This window comes from Myzus persicae, unplaced genomic scaffold, assembly GCF_001856785.1.
Source record: "Myzus persicae strain clone G006 unplaced genomic scaffold, MPER_G0061.0, whole genome shotgun sequence".
Taxonomy (NCBI): Eukaryota; Metazoa; Arthropoda; class Insecta; order Hemiptera; family Aphididae; genus Myzus; species Myzus persicae.
The window spans coordinates 1,049,574-1,066,501 of record NW_019100581.1 but is presented as its reverse complement, the minus strand read 5'-3'; the positions used below and the strand labels follow the sequence as shown (position 1 = coordinate 1,066,501).

The 16,928-nt window shown below is 28.5% G+C and overlaps 1 protein-coding gene across 1 annotated transcript; it reads left to right on the top strand.

Annotated features, from left to right (window-relative positions):
• Positions 1-2,618: 2,618 nt before the first annotated feature.
• LOC111034509 (maltase A1-like) lies at positions 2,619-14,073 on the top strand. Its single transcript, XM_022315780.1, has 10 exons — positions 2,619-2,826; positions 2,988-3,154; positions 3,234-3,413; positions 5,060-5,217; positions 6,344-6,469; positions 8,044-8,288; positions 9,184-9,382; positions 10,542-10,993; positions 12,359-12,505; positions 13,470-14,073. Exons 1-10 carry the CDS (start codon positions 2,813-2,815, stop codon positions 13,651-13,653), a joined length of 1,872 nt encoding a protein of 623 aa, XP_022171472.1. The 5' UTR covers positions 2,619-2,812; the 3' UTR covers positions 13,654-14,073.
• The last annotated feature ends 2,855 nt before the right edge of the window (positions 14,074-16,928 follow it).

The following is a 16,928-nucleotide window of genomic DNA, read 5'->3' as shown; positions in this document are numbered from 1 at the left end:
GGATTTAATAACGATTGTATAAATATTACAGCAACTCGCATACCTACATACTACATATAATATAAATATATATGTATATGTTTATATTACACTTGTCATGTATACATAACTCAATATAATGTTGTGTGACTATTGTCCAATGTCGGTACTGTTGATAATATATACGTAACCGTACGTTACTTTCGCTGTAGAAACTATGAGGAATCACTGCACCATATTGTCTCGAAGAGGATTATTTTTGTTAGGGGGTTGGTGTGTTGGCTCAAAATAAAATTGTCTAGGTGTTTGAAAATACACCGGTGCCCCTGCTCTCGTATTTTTCGACCAATATGCAGGAAAATTAGAAATGATTACTGAAAAAAATTCGTTTTACGTTGTTCAGGATTAAAATGCGTTACACAACTTTACTGTTTACAATTTGTTATAGTCAAACATTTTGCATTTTATGAATCTAAAGGGCGTCATCAAGCCCGTATGTATTTAATATCAGGCGAAATTGACCTATTGAATCATTTAAAGCCAAAAATATTGTGTATGGCCCGCCCTCAAAGGTTTTACTTCGATATTTTAATAATTATGAACTAATTTATGTTAATTTTACTAACTATTTTATTTATTTAAAATTTAAAATTGGTCAAACATAATTGTTTGTACCTTTACAAAATAAAATTGTATTTAAAAAATGTTCGTTAGAAAAATAATAGTTATATTGATAGGTATGTTTGTTTTCATATAGTTTTAATTTTAAAATTCGAAGTATCTATAGATGAAAAAATTAAATGGGTGAGTAAATAAATTTTGAAAATTCACACATACTGCAATATAATATAATGTTCGTCACGTGCGCATATTCTATAACAATATACAATGTAAATGGTATAATTCATTGATTCAGTATAAGAAAATAAAATATGCAAGTACCTATAACCGGGTTATAAGTTTGACTTTCGAGTATATAATATTAATATAATAATATGTTAAATGGTTGTCTGTATGTATATAAAAATGAATGTGTCTTTGTTTTTCTCTAAAGACTCAAAAACTACTGGACCGTTTCCAATAAAAGTTACATTAATAGATGAGACTCATGGAATGTTTATAGCGTATTTTTTCAGCCTTCGTAGGTTGCTATAGGGTTATTTTTGTTTATTTAAATGGTTGCCATTGGTTACATAATATATATCACTATTACAATTATAGTAGAAATATGGTATATTGGCATAAACCATTTCTTACTAATAAATTTTTGAGCAAAGAATAAATCGACTACTTACGAACACAACTATTACGATGCGATTACTATTATGATTTTCTTTGTTAATTCTGGACATATTATTAATGTAAACACACGAATTTCAATACCAATCTTCAATATATTGGAATTGTGCCAGTTTTCAAGCATTTGTCGAAAAATCGGTTTTCAGTTTTTTGTGTCTACATCAAAAATTAATTCAAAATTAAGAAGCGAAATCATTTAATTAATCACTGTAAATTGTGTTTGAATTATATATTTCTGCCGAAAAAAAACGAAAACGATAGAAAATTGGATTAATTTTAAAGTCAGTTAGTACAGCTACAGTAATTCATAAGAAACAATATGACGCCATAACGAAATGTTTTATGCGGAAAAGAACAATTTAATATTTATGAATACAAATTAGCAAAAAAATAAACTATCTCCTAATGATCCACACTGTTAAAGGTTTTAAGTTTTCAACATGCACACGTGTATGGATCAGTGTGATGTCAGTTGCCACACGAGGTTAACACTTTACCCTTTTTGTGTGTCACAGTCGTTTCTATAAATTCGAAATCGTCAACGGTCTACACTGTACAGTGCAGTTGTTCTTTAATACATATTTTTGGATGCTGAACCAGGTCTGGACTAAGACTATATTATTACTATAAACTATTTTACATTGCGGTTCGTTCGAATTCGTGTGAAAATACGTTTGTATTCATAAGCAGGTAGGTATTCGTTTTACTATTTAAACAATTTGTTTCTCACCAAACATATTATATTTTATTCCTAAAATTAAAGTTGTATAATAATAGGCATACCTATACTTTTATGATCATAGAACCTGCTTGTTTAAATACCTACTGTACATTTACATTAATTTTTATAAAAGTCGTCTATTATACCGAAAATACATGCAATGCATTAAGTTATTATATTTTTGATTTCATATAACATATAAATCGTACAATGGACTGTTTAGGGTTACTTAGGTATCACAGTTTGAATTTTATATTCTTGATTTACCTTTTTATTTAATGACTTGTTACAAAAGTAAAACGATTTCGTTGCATTTCAATGATGAATTAAAAACAATGGAACTACCTGGTGAATCGAATATTCTAATGGAAAATACCATCACCGTTATACTAATATAATGTTTATTATGAACAGGTAATGTCAGTATTAAACACAATATTAACTGTCTATAGATATATTCAGTAAAACACTAACACCAACTAAATGTGATGTTTACATAGATGGTAAATGTAAATGTAACAATACGTAGGTATATATATAAATAAACGTAATTTTGTTTTTAATTTTATCTATGGTGCAAAGTTCAATGATTAGTCGAGTAAATACGTTTGACGTAAACAGTCCATCTATAGACACCTGTTGTGTGATAGAGATCATTATTTATAGTTTCATCCCAGTAAATATTTCTAAGTTTTGTGGACGTTTATTGTTAACTTTAAAATTTCTATCCCATCGTAGACGATATTTACACTGTCATCGGTTTGAGTGGCATTCACCGTTCTTAGTACTTATAGATTATCACGGGTCTTAACTATGCGTCGTGAGTGGTAAGCGTGATATCTCTGATCCAATATTATCATTTTATTTACTTATTGTTCACCACATTTTATCGTAGCCATAGTAATAATACCCAAATACATGCTAGATGCATTCGAGCGACCGGATCGTCTAAATTTTTCTTTGTTTCACGCCTATTTTTTGTTTTCAGCATGGTTTTATTAATATTAAATGTTGCGGAATATTTCGCCGGCGCGAAGAACACGGTCGTCGCGGATGAAAACGAGAGCTTGGAATGGTGGCAAACTGCTGTTTACTACCAAGTCTATCCGAGATCATTTAAGGATAGCAATGGTGACGGTATTGGAGACCTCAAAGGTAGGTGACGTTATATGTATATATTATTAATTCATCAATTTTAATGTTCTGTTGTGGGTTTTTGGAATTTATTTTGAAGGGATTGAAGAGAAAGCTGAGCACTTCAAAGACATAGGAGTGGACTGTGTTTGGTTATCACCAATTTTCAAATCACCCATGGCTGACTTTGGTTACGATATTTCGGATTACAATGCGATTGATTCCGTGTATGGCACAATGGATGATTTTGTTTCGTTACAGAAAAAATTGAAATCTTTGGGTAAATAAAGATATTTTTTGTAAGGTTATTGTAGAAAATAATTAAGTACCTATCCAACAGTATTAAATAAAAATTTTAAAAGAAAACATTTATATATTGTTTTTATGACTTCGAGGTAAATGAATTACCACTTCTTCATATGATGTTATTGATTGATTTATTTTTGTATAAATAATAATTATACCAAACTACCTAATAACTGTAGGTACTTGATATAAAAAAAAAATCGAAATCAAAGTATTTATGTTTATGTAAAATTTCCAAAATAAAGTAATACAAATGGAATATAGGTTGACTTATTTAAATTTAAAATGTGTCATTTTTATTAACTTATTCCTTTTTTTAAGACAGTTTATTTTCAAAATTTAAACTCACAAATTAGTTAGTAGATATGTTGGCCAATGCGTAGAGTATTGTGAATAGGTAATTAATTTGTTTACGTAAAAAATTTGAATTGTAAATTTTCATAAAAATTTATTGGAAAACCTTAAAATAATTTAATATGAAAAATTAAGTTAAACCAATTAATATTCTTTCTATAGTCTATATTAATTATACTAAACACCTAATAAAAACATAAAACAGTGCTCCTTAATTATAATTTCACTTAATAAATCTGCAATTTGATATCATCCAAATTTCAAAGTTATGTTAATTTATACTTTTCATAAAACCTAACTTAAAAAAATCTTTAATATGTACATTCACTTCAATTCTCTCCCTTAATAAAAAAATTAATCAAACTTTAATTTTTGAAATTTTTTAGTAGCATATTTTAAATTTTTTAGATTTTTATATTCTTTAGTGAGTATCCCAAGGTGACATTAACTTCTTTTTTACAAACGAGAACTTACCTTTTTTACTATAAATGTTTAAGCAGATGATTCTTTTGAAAATTTTTATTTATCTAGATCAAAAGTTAAACGAGTTCTGAGTGATTAAAATATATAATATTCAAAGGATATTACAAAAATATAGATAAAAACTAATATTGGACCAATTTTTTATTATAATCTGAAATTGTTTTGATAGTTATAAAATGTTGATAAACTGATATAAATTACTAAAAATAGTAAATACTACCATAGCCCCCATACTTTCTAAATCATTTATTTCATAAACTTATTAACATATAAAACACAAAGTTAAATAACTCAAAAACTACTTATTCAAATTTCGATTGATAAAGGTACATAGGTGAAATTCGAGCAAAATTAAAATTTTTTTTTTTTTGACTTAGGCATCCAGTTTTATCTGTAGCCTCAACAGTTTTTTAATCATATTTTCGTTTAAAATACTAATGATCAAGATTTATGCTGCTGGTACAATAAGCTCCCCCTCCCTAGAAAAATGAGCATAGATGGGTCTATAGATAAAGTACATCAAAATGTTTAAAAAAAGTTATCTGAAAATCTTAAAAATTTAAAGTATACTTAATTAAACCTACTTAAAAATTCCAAAAATCAAAAATTTTAATAAATTCGTAATTAAATTAAAAAAATGGAAAATGAGGGTACGCGCACAAATTAACAGTATAATAAACTTAAATAAATAAATTAAATTAAAAAATAAATAATAATTAATATCATTAATTGTGTATTTTTATTTGGAAGAAAAAGCCATAACATTATTTCTATAATATATAGGCATTAAGATTATTTTGGACTTCGTACCTAATCATTCAAGTGATGAACACGAATGGTTTAAAAAGTCTGTGCAAAAAATTATGCCATACAAAAACTATTATGTATGGAAAGATGCTAAATACGATGAAAATAATTGTAGAGTGCCACCAAATAATTGGGTAAAGTATTTCAATAATTCGATAAAATATTATGTTTGTTTTTATTTTATTTTTTTTTTGTCTGTGAAAAAATGTCAGCAAAAGTGTATTCTACGTATTGAATTTGTTTCCACTTGTTAAATTTTATATTTTATTTTAATTTGTATAATATTAAATTATAATTTGTTTAAATCAGGGCTTGCATTTGAAAAATAAATTTTGTTTTACGTTATTTACAATCAAAACGTTATACATATTTTTAGTTTATCGTTATTCAAAATTTAAACGTTATTCAACTTTTGTGTTAATCGTTATTCAGAATTAAAACGTTAAACAATTTTTGCGTTTATCGTTATTCATAATTAAAACGTTATACAATATTTGCGTTTATCGTTATTTAAAATTTAAAAGTATACGACTATGACCTTTTTTTGGGGACATAATTTCCTTGTTCTGAGTTTTAAGTAGGTATTGTTTAATTTTATTTATTTAATTAAATGGGTTAAACTAATATAAAGAAAACGTATGCACGTTAAAACTATAAGTATATTAGTATAAAATATAAATATTAAACATTTGACAACAATTAGACAAACACTGACGAGTGAATAAATCTGAGCAAACTGAACACCGAACACAATAGTTGAATAACTTGAGTGGTATAAATTTCGACCGTAGTACAGATAGTACAGTACAATATTATCAGAGCATCACTATTATTAGCTATTGGTAATTAAATTATTCTATTAATAACTTCTTATTAAGTTTTAAAATAATATCTAATACGGGATCTCCTGGATATGCCGGATACGGAATAAAATTAATTCTTGGATTGAATAAATAATTGAATACTACTAAGTATTATTAAATAATTGGGAATTAATTATTTCGTTTAATGGAATACAATATATACCGTTTTGCGTTATGTTTTGTTTAATGATACATCATAATATATTTTGTTAAACGTTACGTTTTGTTTTATGTTATTTATTTATTTTCTTTTATCGTTTTCCGTTATAATTAAGTTTACAAATTTCAATCGTTTTTTATCAAATATAACGTTATAATCATAACGTTATTATAATGTTTGCAAGCCCTGGTTTAAATCGTTTAAACATTTAATATTGTTATGTATCCATGTTTTCAGCAAAGTTTATTCAGTAATTCAGCATGGACATGGAATGAAAAACGTGGACAATATTATTTACATCAATTTGATCCTAAACAACCAGATTTAAATTACAGAAATAAAGCACTAGTTAAAGAAATGAAAGTAAGAATATATTTTCAAAATAAAAAAATAAGACGATAGGTAGCTATTATAATACAATATTATAGTTTAATTAGAATACTTAGATATTATTATATATTACATTATGATTGAAACCTAAAACTTTACAAAATATGCTGCTGATAAATAATGGTGATTATTATGTTGGACAGAACCTAATCGAATATTTAACGTCACGACAAACATATATATATTTTATATATTTACAAAAATATTTCACTTATACCTACCTAGTGATTAAATTAATTAATTTAGGTTTAATTCCACCAAGTTGTTTATTGTTTCTTAAATAGTTCTGTATTCAAGGACAAAACACCTATAAGACAAAATAAGAGTCAACAAAATTAAGTTAACAATTAGTGTATTTAATTAAATATTTAAAATGAATTGTATAGATCTAATTACTTCAAGAGTAATACTACACTTTGGTAAATTAAAATTTAAAAAAAAAATGGACATTATATAGAGACCTTGTATGGACACGAGTTTCGGTTCACTCACCTTGCACCTTGCAACAGGTTGTTGGAAGTAGTCAGTTATGATATTAGATTTCAAAGTAATGAACAATGGTACACCAAATTCATAAAACGTATTTTTACTTGTTAAAAGTATTATCTGGTTAAGATTTATATTCTATAAAGACGTTACATAAAACTTTTGGAGATCTCCTCTTACGTTTAAAAAATAAATAACTTAAAAATAATAACATATTGAAATTTGCTTGGAATTGAATACCCAAATAAATAAAGTTAAAAATGAAATTGATTTAAAAGAGAAATATACTTAGACAGTTAGACATGAGTATTAGGACATAAGGTAGACAATAGACAATAGTCACCTACAGGTTTTCCTATACAATTTGCATTTAATAACCTTTTCCGGATAATTAAACATTATATAATATGATAATAAATATTGTAATAGAAAATACATATTCATATTGTACGAGAAACTTATAACATGAAGTATTTCAATTAGTAATTGTAACATTTTTTATAATCATGACTAATAATTTGTTTCGTGTTTAATGAATTCTACCTACAAACGTAAATTATTATACTTAGTTAATTAAACTACTAAATTTATATCATCTGAGATGATCGGTTGAACTAATTAAGTTAAAAAGTTATGAAACAAACCCATTTCTAACTTTGCTTTAACTTTTTAACTAGTTTATGCTTTATCCCCACTTATACTTTGCAGTTTCCTATTATCTATTTATTTTTTATACTATTTACTTAAAAACAATGCTACTACAGTAGAGCAACTTCCACGGTCTTTAAATTTGTAGTTATCAAAAGTTAAATAAAAAACGTTAATATATTATATATTTATTAAGTTTTTAGGTCACCAAAATTAAATTTTAGTGTTTTCTTAGCAAACCTTTAGTATAATTCAATAGGTACTATAGTTTTAAAAATCTTTTACGTTAGCATACATACCAGCTATTTTATATGCCCGATTTGTGATTAGGTATTTTGATAATATTTCTTTTGTTACATATTAAAAATATATTTTTTTTATTATCTTATTAAAATATTTTTGTTTTTGAGCAGGACAACTTCAGGTTTTGGTTAGATCTTGGTGTAGATGGGTACAGAGTAGATGCCGTACCATTTTTGTTCGAGGATCCACAATTCTGTGACGATATCAGGAAACCAGAAGAGCTTGCTATGAAAGAGAAAAATACTTATGAACAATATTATCATCCCAATACAATGGATCTAGACGAAACCTATGATATGATCAATCAGTTTAGGGAAGTAATAGATGAATACAAACTGAAAGATGGAAAAAGCAGGTAACTAATACACGAATTGTGTAACCGTATACCTTATTATTAACTTGTCATTGTATAACAATGTTTTTAAATTAATATATTTTAGTATTCATGTGGTAAATACCATAAATTATATTCATTCGTAATAATAATTAATGGTTGTATAACACTAAACAATTTTCATGGTTTCTTTACAAATCAGCTGATTCTCAACTTAGAAATAGCCTATGTCTTATTACCGTTTATTTTAGATCGAATATGATGAGCGATATAATATATTGTACATCATATATCACATCTTGAACTTTTACTCTTATTTATTCTGTTTATCAAAAACGTAGACAACAATTACAGAACTATAAGAGGACTTATCATTGCATCCCCCACATGTGTTTGTTTCCATCTTTTCAGCATACTAAATTTGCTTTCACTAGAACTAATTTTTTTGTCACGTGAATATTAGAGTGACTTAACTCACTATCAAACTTAAAGTTAGTAATATTATCTGAATTTCATTGTTGGTTTTTTATGATGTATTAATTATTAAGCAAATTATGTGTATGTGAAATATAATAATTTAAAAATTCTTATAAAACGCTTAAAAATTTAAATATTGTCAAAAACCAACGGACTGCAAACACAAATAATGTCGTTGCTTTTAGATAAGTTTGATAATAGTTAAATTCACACTTATATCAAACCTAGTAACCAAAAGTGGATCGTTCAAATATACTTTGTTGTATTTATGTTTCTAAGATGAGGATAAGAAACTCTTAATTTGCTAGTGGGGCGTCGTCATAAAATCCATGCTCCTATATAACGTATATGTATAGTGTAAAGTTTCAATGTTTGTTGTTTTTTATGGTTAATTAAAAATATTATATTTGAGGATAATATATTTTATTACTATGTTTAGAGTTATGATAACTGAAGCATACACTTCTTTGGAAAACACTATGAGATATTATGGTAATGAGACCAATTTGGGAGCACATATGCCATTTAACTTTGGATTGATCGATCGATTAAATGATCATTCGAACGCCTCTAAATTCAACGATGCGATAAATAATTGGTTGGACAATATGCCTGAAGGAAAATGTGCGAACTGGGTGGTAAGTAACATCGCGATTCGGAAATCTCTCGCTCTCTGCAACATTTATTGGTTAAATGCAAAATGTCATCAATATAGATTTTAAACATTATGCTTCCTATAGTTTAAAATATATTTGATTTTAAAATAAAAATAATTGTAATAACATAAAAAAAGTAAAACTAGACTTTGATTTGACATTGTCAACAATATAAATCAATCATAAAATACTAATATAATAATTATATATTATACCTACATCAATTTATTATCAGTATATAGTTTTTATGAATCCATCATCCACCTTAAAATATGACGATTAAATAATAACAATGTTTTAAAAAAAAGTAATAGATACAACAATCATACTAAGGTATGTATAAAATTAACCTAATGCCTAATATAGACAGTTTACTTTAGTCATACAATAGTCAACAAGCAAGAATCCAAGTAAAGAGTACCTATTTGTTATTGTCTTAAAAACGGTATTCATACTTAATATATATATTTTTTTTTATTCACTTTATCAGCTATCTATTTATGATGCATAATTAGTTGGGTTATAAATTCTTATATTTATATGACATTCAAAAGCATTTACAACAATGTACAATATCTTTTTTATATTAAAATTAATTTTATGAGAAAAAAACTGTGTTTTATTTCTCATGTAATAAATACGTATGTCCATAACTACTGTAGGCAAATAATAATTTTTACATAATGACTAATATATTCAATAAATTCAATGATGACAAATTATCCATCAAAGCTAAGCGTGAGTGAAACAATTATTCATCAACGGCTTCTTATATTGGCCATCTTTTATCACCCATAATTTTAGGCCCATTTTTTTCTATTAAACTTTTACAAGACTAGTTTTTCTTAAGTTTTACATCATAAGTTTCATCAGATTGGTGTAATTAATGTACTCGTCTTTTGAACAATAAGGAAATTACTTCGATAACGTTAAAATCTGTTGAAATTGATTTCTGTTACCAACCAATAACGCATCGCCTTTAATTTTTGAGCTTACCCATTTCTGGACAAAAAATAAAAAAATGATACTCAGCTCATAGACACTCACCTGCACGATACAAGGTCACACTGTGAACGAATAGCATCCCGGCGCGTTACTAAAATAAAATATAAAATTTAAAACTATGCTTCAATGTGTGCAGATAGGAAACCATGACCAGCCGCGCGTGGCCACTCGGTTCGGCAGTGAAATGGTGGACGCCATGAACATGCTGAACATGCTGTTGCCCGGCGCCGCGTTCACTTACATGGGCGAGGAGATCGGAATGTCGGACACTGCCGTCCGCTGGGACCAGACGGTGGACCCGAGGGGCCTGAACGCGGGACCCGGCGGTTTTCGGACCTTGAGCAGGGACCCTGCCAGGTCTCCGTATCAGTGGAACGCCAGTGCCAACGCCGGGTTCACGGTTTCGTCGACACCATGGTTGCCGGTAAATCCCAACTACTGGAAGCTGAACCTGGACGCGCAGCGGAAGCAGCACTGCAGCCATTACACCGTGTACAATCGGTTGGCCAGGCTCCGGAAGACCAGGACGGTGCAGCGCGGTTCGTTCGACGGCAGAGAGCTGTCCGATTGGGTGTACGCGTTCACCAGGTGGGTGGTGCGCAGTGCACGTGATACTACGACCTCCGAGAATGCATTGCTGTCTCGGGCGCACGTAAACTCCGCCACAAGTACCTTTTTTTACTGTAAACTCCGCCAGAAAAAAAAAACAGGTAAAATTGGGTTCATGTAAACTCCGCCACTGAAAAACATCAGGTAAAATTGAGTTTATGTAAACTCCGCCAGTGAAGAAAATCAAATAGTAGAATAACCTGTAACGTCTTTACGTATACCTTATCTACTGCCGATATCATCATTGGAAATCCTGATTTCAGATAATATGAAGATAAAATTATTAATAATTTGAATCGATCTAACCTTGACAATATTTTATCAATTTTGACATTTACATCTCAATAGATGTAAACGTATTTAATGTGAGAAGGCACGTGGCAATGTGAGTACTGTCGCACTGACCAGGTAAAAAAAAAAACTGGCGGAGTTTACTTATACCCATTACAGGTAAGAAAAAAAAGCTGGCGGAGTTTACCATAGACCTATTATTACCTTTTTATCTTAACCGATATTCTGGCGGAGTTTACAATCGCCCGCTGTCTCGTGCAAATCGCTTAGCTCCCCCTCGCCTCGACGGCGATTAAATGTGATAAAATAAAAATCGAAAAGGAAACGCATACTAAATAATATTAAGTTGAGGGAAAATTAAATCCTATACCGCTATTAATAGGCAGTGTCACCACTCGTTTGCCTACCGAATCAAAATGTAATTGAGTAATAATGAAAATATTTTCCTTTCTCGTTTTTCATTCTTCATTAACTTGTTGTATATATTTTATTCAGGTAGTTATAACCTTATGGGATCTACAAATTATCATACTCTTTTATAATTCGTTTGTTCAATAATTATAGCACAATATATTTTTAAACAAACAATCTTTTGTGACGATGATTTTTTGTAACATTATAATTTATAATATTATCAATCGTAGTGATCCAGAGGTTTTGCATTCTGAAAGTCTGAAACGCAGAGATGTGCCATAGAGGGGGGGGAATACTTTAGGGTGACGAATGTTAGATAGTATGTGTTTTTAATAGGGGTGCCAATGAAAGGCCAATAACGGCACTGTTGAAACGCGGTTTTATAATTATACTTGATAGGCTATTAGTGTGGTGATTCAATCGTTTTTGGAGATCCCGGAATAGAGAAAATTTCCTGTCCATCAAATTTGTTCTTGTGTCTATATAGCAGAGGAAAACAAAACTAAATGTATCCAAATATGTTTAAGAAACTTACTTACCTCTATGCATTTGGTATGCACGCACTCAATTATTATTATAATATGAACGGCGAATGCTATAATACTTAATCTAGTATTTTACATTTTTTTATTTGACTAGGTCACTGCCGTCAGCAGAAACTTACCTGGTGGTGATGAACGTCGGCTCGGAGGATGAACATGTCGACTTGAGTCGTTGGCCAACTACGGACGAAGACGAAACTTGGATGGTGCACACGCCAAGTGTCAATTCACAATACACAATAGGGTGAGGATCACATAATGCTGAAATAAAATTTTACTATTTGACAAGCACAACGTTTAATATGACATTTATATTATGAGACATTATGTAGACACCGTGAAGACACCCGTAATATTTATTCACGAAAATGATTTAATGCATAAGACTGCACATATGTCATATACCTATGGATACAATATTTTCAGTAGATTTACCAAATGGCCACAATATAATAAACAGATTGTTGAGCTATAATAGTTACACTAGAAGATAATCATAAAAAAAAAATAATAATAATAGCCTCAATCATTTATTTATTATTGACTGATAATTGACTAGAAAGTATTGATATGAAATAAAAAAAAAACGCTATAACAATATGACAATATGAAATGGATAAAGAAAGAAATCTTCTATGTCTAGTAAAAGTTTGGTATAACTGTTGTAAATATGTGTACTCATTTGTTTGTCCCGCATAATACGGATTTTGTGCATGATTGCGTAATTACGCAACAACCAAGTAGGTGAAGACTTCAAATTGATTTTAAAAATATAGCAATTCTTCTCATCATTTTATTTATCTTGCCTATATAAAACGCCTTATATAAGGAGTGGGTGTGTCGTCGAACTCCTTAAAAACTGTCCGCCATCGATCCCCTTAACAAACTATAAGATCGTAGATCTTATATTAAGACAAATTATATTTAATTAAACGAAACATTTAAAAAAAAATTTTTTTAAACCAATTGGCCTAATAAAATGCATTAATCCCACACTTTTTTTTAAACATACATAATTATTATCCATGATTGTATAAGGGTTTTTCCTGTGAACGAATCTCTATTATATTTAACTGATAAGTTAGATCACTTTACTACAACCTAAATAATTATGTGGTACCAGTAACCGTATACATCTCTTATGTTAATCACATTGTTATACCACACTTAATGGTAACCCTATATTGCCTTTTGTTTTTACCATTTAGATATTCACTTAAGACAAATGGATTCATGATGAGACCAAAATCAGCCATGGTTTTGTGTAACAAAAGACATTCATTGGTATTGTCGTCATCTTCATCTGCAACTTCGTCGACATCCTCACCTTCGCTGTTGTTTCCGGTTGCAATGTTCGTTGTCGCCATGGGCTACTCTTTCGCCAACCAGTAATCGTCAGTCATCCAAGAAGATTGATTATTTCTAAAAATGCTAATTTATTAAAAAAAAACCTCAATACTATTGTGAATCGTCCGGGCCATTTTTAAAATATAAATTAGAAAATAGGTACAATACCTACGTCTTTATAGTGTTTTGAAATCGATGAATTTCATTTCTAATAATTAGTGGTAATCATCGTTGGACTTTAAAATCGCGTTTACAATCTTTTATTTATAACTGGCATTAATTTAAAATAACAAATAATAAAGAGGAGAAAATAAATTAGGTAATCACGCAGTAAATCGGTGAATAGTGATCGATACCTTGTGGCCTAAATGTCATAATCAATACCTATAATTTGAAACCATTATAATATTATAGTTTGTCATGCCTGTAACGTAGCAACGTCTTCCGTTGGCTTGTATTATATAATACAATATATTATATTAGTATGCTCTGAAACGACAATGCGCTCTTAGTATCATATTGTGCACGTAAGTACATATTGTGTGTAGGTATAGTGTCGCTAAGTGGTTGGCTACTTAAGCAATATTTAATTATTTTACGTTTTTTAAGCCTGCGTTTTCTGTCAATTATAATATATTATTAATCGTTATCATATAACGTACAATGCGTAAAAAGATATATTTTTTTGTCTAGATTTTCATTATTTTTAGACTTTATGCTTTTGGTAATTAAATGTAATTAATTCGCTAATTTTAAATTATTTATATTATATTAAATAAATCATCGATTATAAACAGGTTTTAAATAAAAATGTATATTTATGCATGTTTACGTGTATGTTGGGTTGCCTGTTTATACATTTTCGGGCAAAACTTGATGTTATTCAATACAATTAATAAATATTGTTAATACATTTTGTGTTATTTGTTTTACTTCGCTAATGTTTTTGATGAAAAAAAACAAGTCTATAGTTAATCAAATTTTTTCAGTTAACACCAATAGTGGTTTTGACAAAACTTCAGAATTTTGTACGATTCCATAAATAGTATGTATAAAAACACGCTCTGGCCGAAAACTGTTCATGCTTTCTGACATTACATTCAGTATGAATTATTGTGATGTGGTTTCAATATAACTTCGATAGATTACAATTTGGAGAAGCAGTCGTGACGATACACAGCTATACGTCATAATACCTCGGAAAAATTGTCATTTTGAAAAATAGGACATTTTACATAATATTGATACAAATTCAAAATAATATTATTAAAAAAAATAATATTTATAATTTTAGATTCTGAGCGGGGCGATGAATGTATTGATTTTACAATGATGTGTGTTTTTATATTAATTAATTATATTTTAGTGTTTACATCACGGTTTCCGGCAGAAAAAGTGCTTCGATTTTCTTCGATAACAACTTTTCTGGTAGGCAAGTGAATCTAGTTTTTTTTTGTGCATTCGAAATATCAAAATTTAAAATTCCTAATAGTTTTCAAAAGCAACATAAAAAATAAACAAAAAATTAAGGAAAAACTGGAAGTTTTACGCAAAACTATAATTTGAAAAAATCGATTTTGGTTTTTATGGTTACTCTAACAAAAATGACCGTAGATACATAAAATGTACACTAAATATTGTGTAAGCATTTTCTATACATCGTACAACTTTCAAAATATTTTGATTTGTGTTGAACTATTTATAGGCAAATGAAATTTTCGATTATTTCCTTTTTATATCTGAGGTTTAAAAATTGTGTATAAGATTCCTTATACGTTTGTCTACCTTTATGAAAAAAACCGGAAAGGCAAATTAAATTTTTATGAAAGTTTGAATCTGAAATTTTTACAATATTGGATACTCCACTCGATTTCTCTTTTAGAGATTTTCTTATTTTGTTTTAATTCAAAAACAAATAATTGTAGACACTTTAAATTTACACCACATTTTCATTTCATCAATTCATATACACGATACATTTTTCAAAATATTTGGACTCGTATAAAACTGTTGACGGGCATTTATAGTTTTCATTTTTTTTTTTCTATAAACGTCAATAAAATTGTAATGGTTTTGTCAAAACGTTTTTAAACCTATACAGTGTCCGCAATTGTTACGATGAGCTTATTGTGTTTAAATATTTAAGATTCATTAATAAAAAATTGTAAAAAATCACAGAAATATTACTTTCTTACCCATGTATAGGATATTATCTAGTAATTATTGAGGAAACTAGGTTTTATGATATAAAAACTATGTAATATTTTTCCAAACAATATTATAATACTTGAAACCGATACTGATATTTATATGTTTAAACTCAATGATTTCGAACAATTTTTCAACTTTCAGATAATTTCAGTAAACATTTTGATATTATCAGCAGTCGTTTAATATGTTTCAACAACTCAATGCAAACCCGGAGAACGTGCAAACGCAACAAGGAAAAGCAAGAAATAAATCATTTAAAAATAAAAATGAATGGATATTTATAATGTATTATTTGCTTATATATTAAAAACGGCTAAAATAGAAAATTTAAATTGTCTGGTTTTGAAAACGCAACATGTAAATCAAATAGTTAACTTGATTAACTTAAAAAGAACAAAGTAAATTTTCTGAATTTGCAAATTTTGTCAGAATACAAAATATTATATTATATGCTATTAAAATTATTTATGTGCTAAAAAATGTTTAAAAATTTGTTGAATAATAAAATTATATATTTAATATTTGGTTTTTTTGTATTCGTTATTCTAAACTACAGTTAACGTAATTTTTGATTATATTAATCTTATTTAGTACGGTAGACACCTATAATATCCCACTGCAATATACCATGGCATAATGATTTACTTTAAGTTACAATATGTTTGAATGTTTTGTCCGTGAAATAAATAAACGTAAATAATAACACCTACGTTGTACAACGTGGTACCTAAGTACCTCTAAGTATGTGTTTATAAATATGGGCGGTTGTAAACTCTCCCGATTTTAATGGCATGTAAACTCTCTCGGTGGTAAACTCTCCCAGGTCTACTACTCCAATACTACCTGATGAGACTATGTAAACTCTCCCAAGTCCACAATACTTCAGTACTACCATTGATTTTATAATATGGGAATATTATAAAATCAGTGGTACTACTAAGCTAGGGGAGCCTGGGGCATTATTCGTGTTACGCAGTTGGTAAGGTTGGAAAACTTGAGCCATTATAGTCAATATCGTTTTTAATATTAAAATGAAGAGTATGTTAACGGTAATAAAATATTTGAATGTTTAAATTACAAATATAGGTTAACGGTAATACAATGGATAG

Excerpts from the sequence above, each read along its gene's own strand:
- LOC111034509 (XM_022315780.1), top strand. Across the intron at positions 3,155-3,233 it reads CGGTATTGGAGACCTCAAAG|GGATTGAAGAGAAAGCTGAG; the intron begins GTAGGTGACGTT and ends TTTATTTTGAAG. Across the intron at positions 8,289-9,183 it reads CTGAAAGATGGAAAAAGCAG|AGTTATGATAACTGAAGCAT; the intron begins GTAACTAATACA and ends TACTATGTTTAG.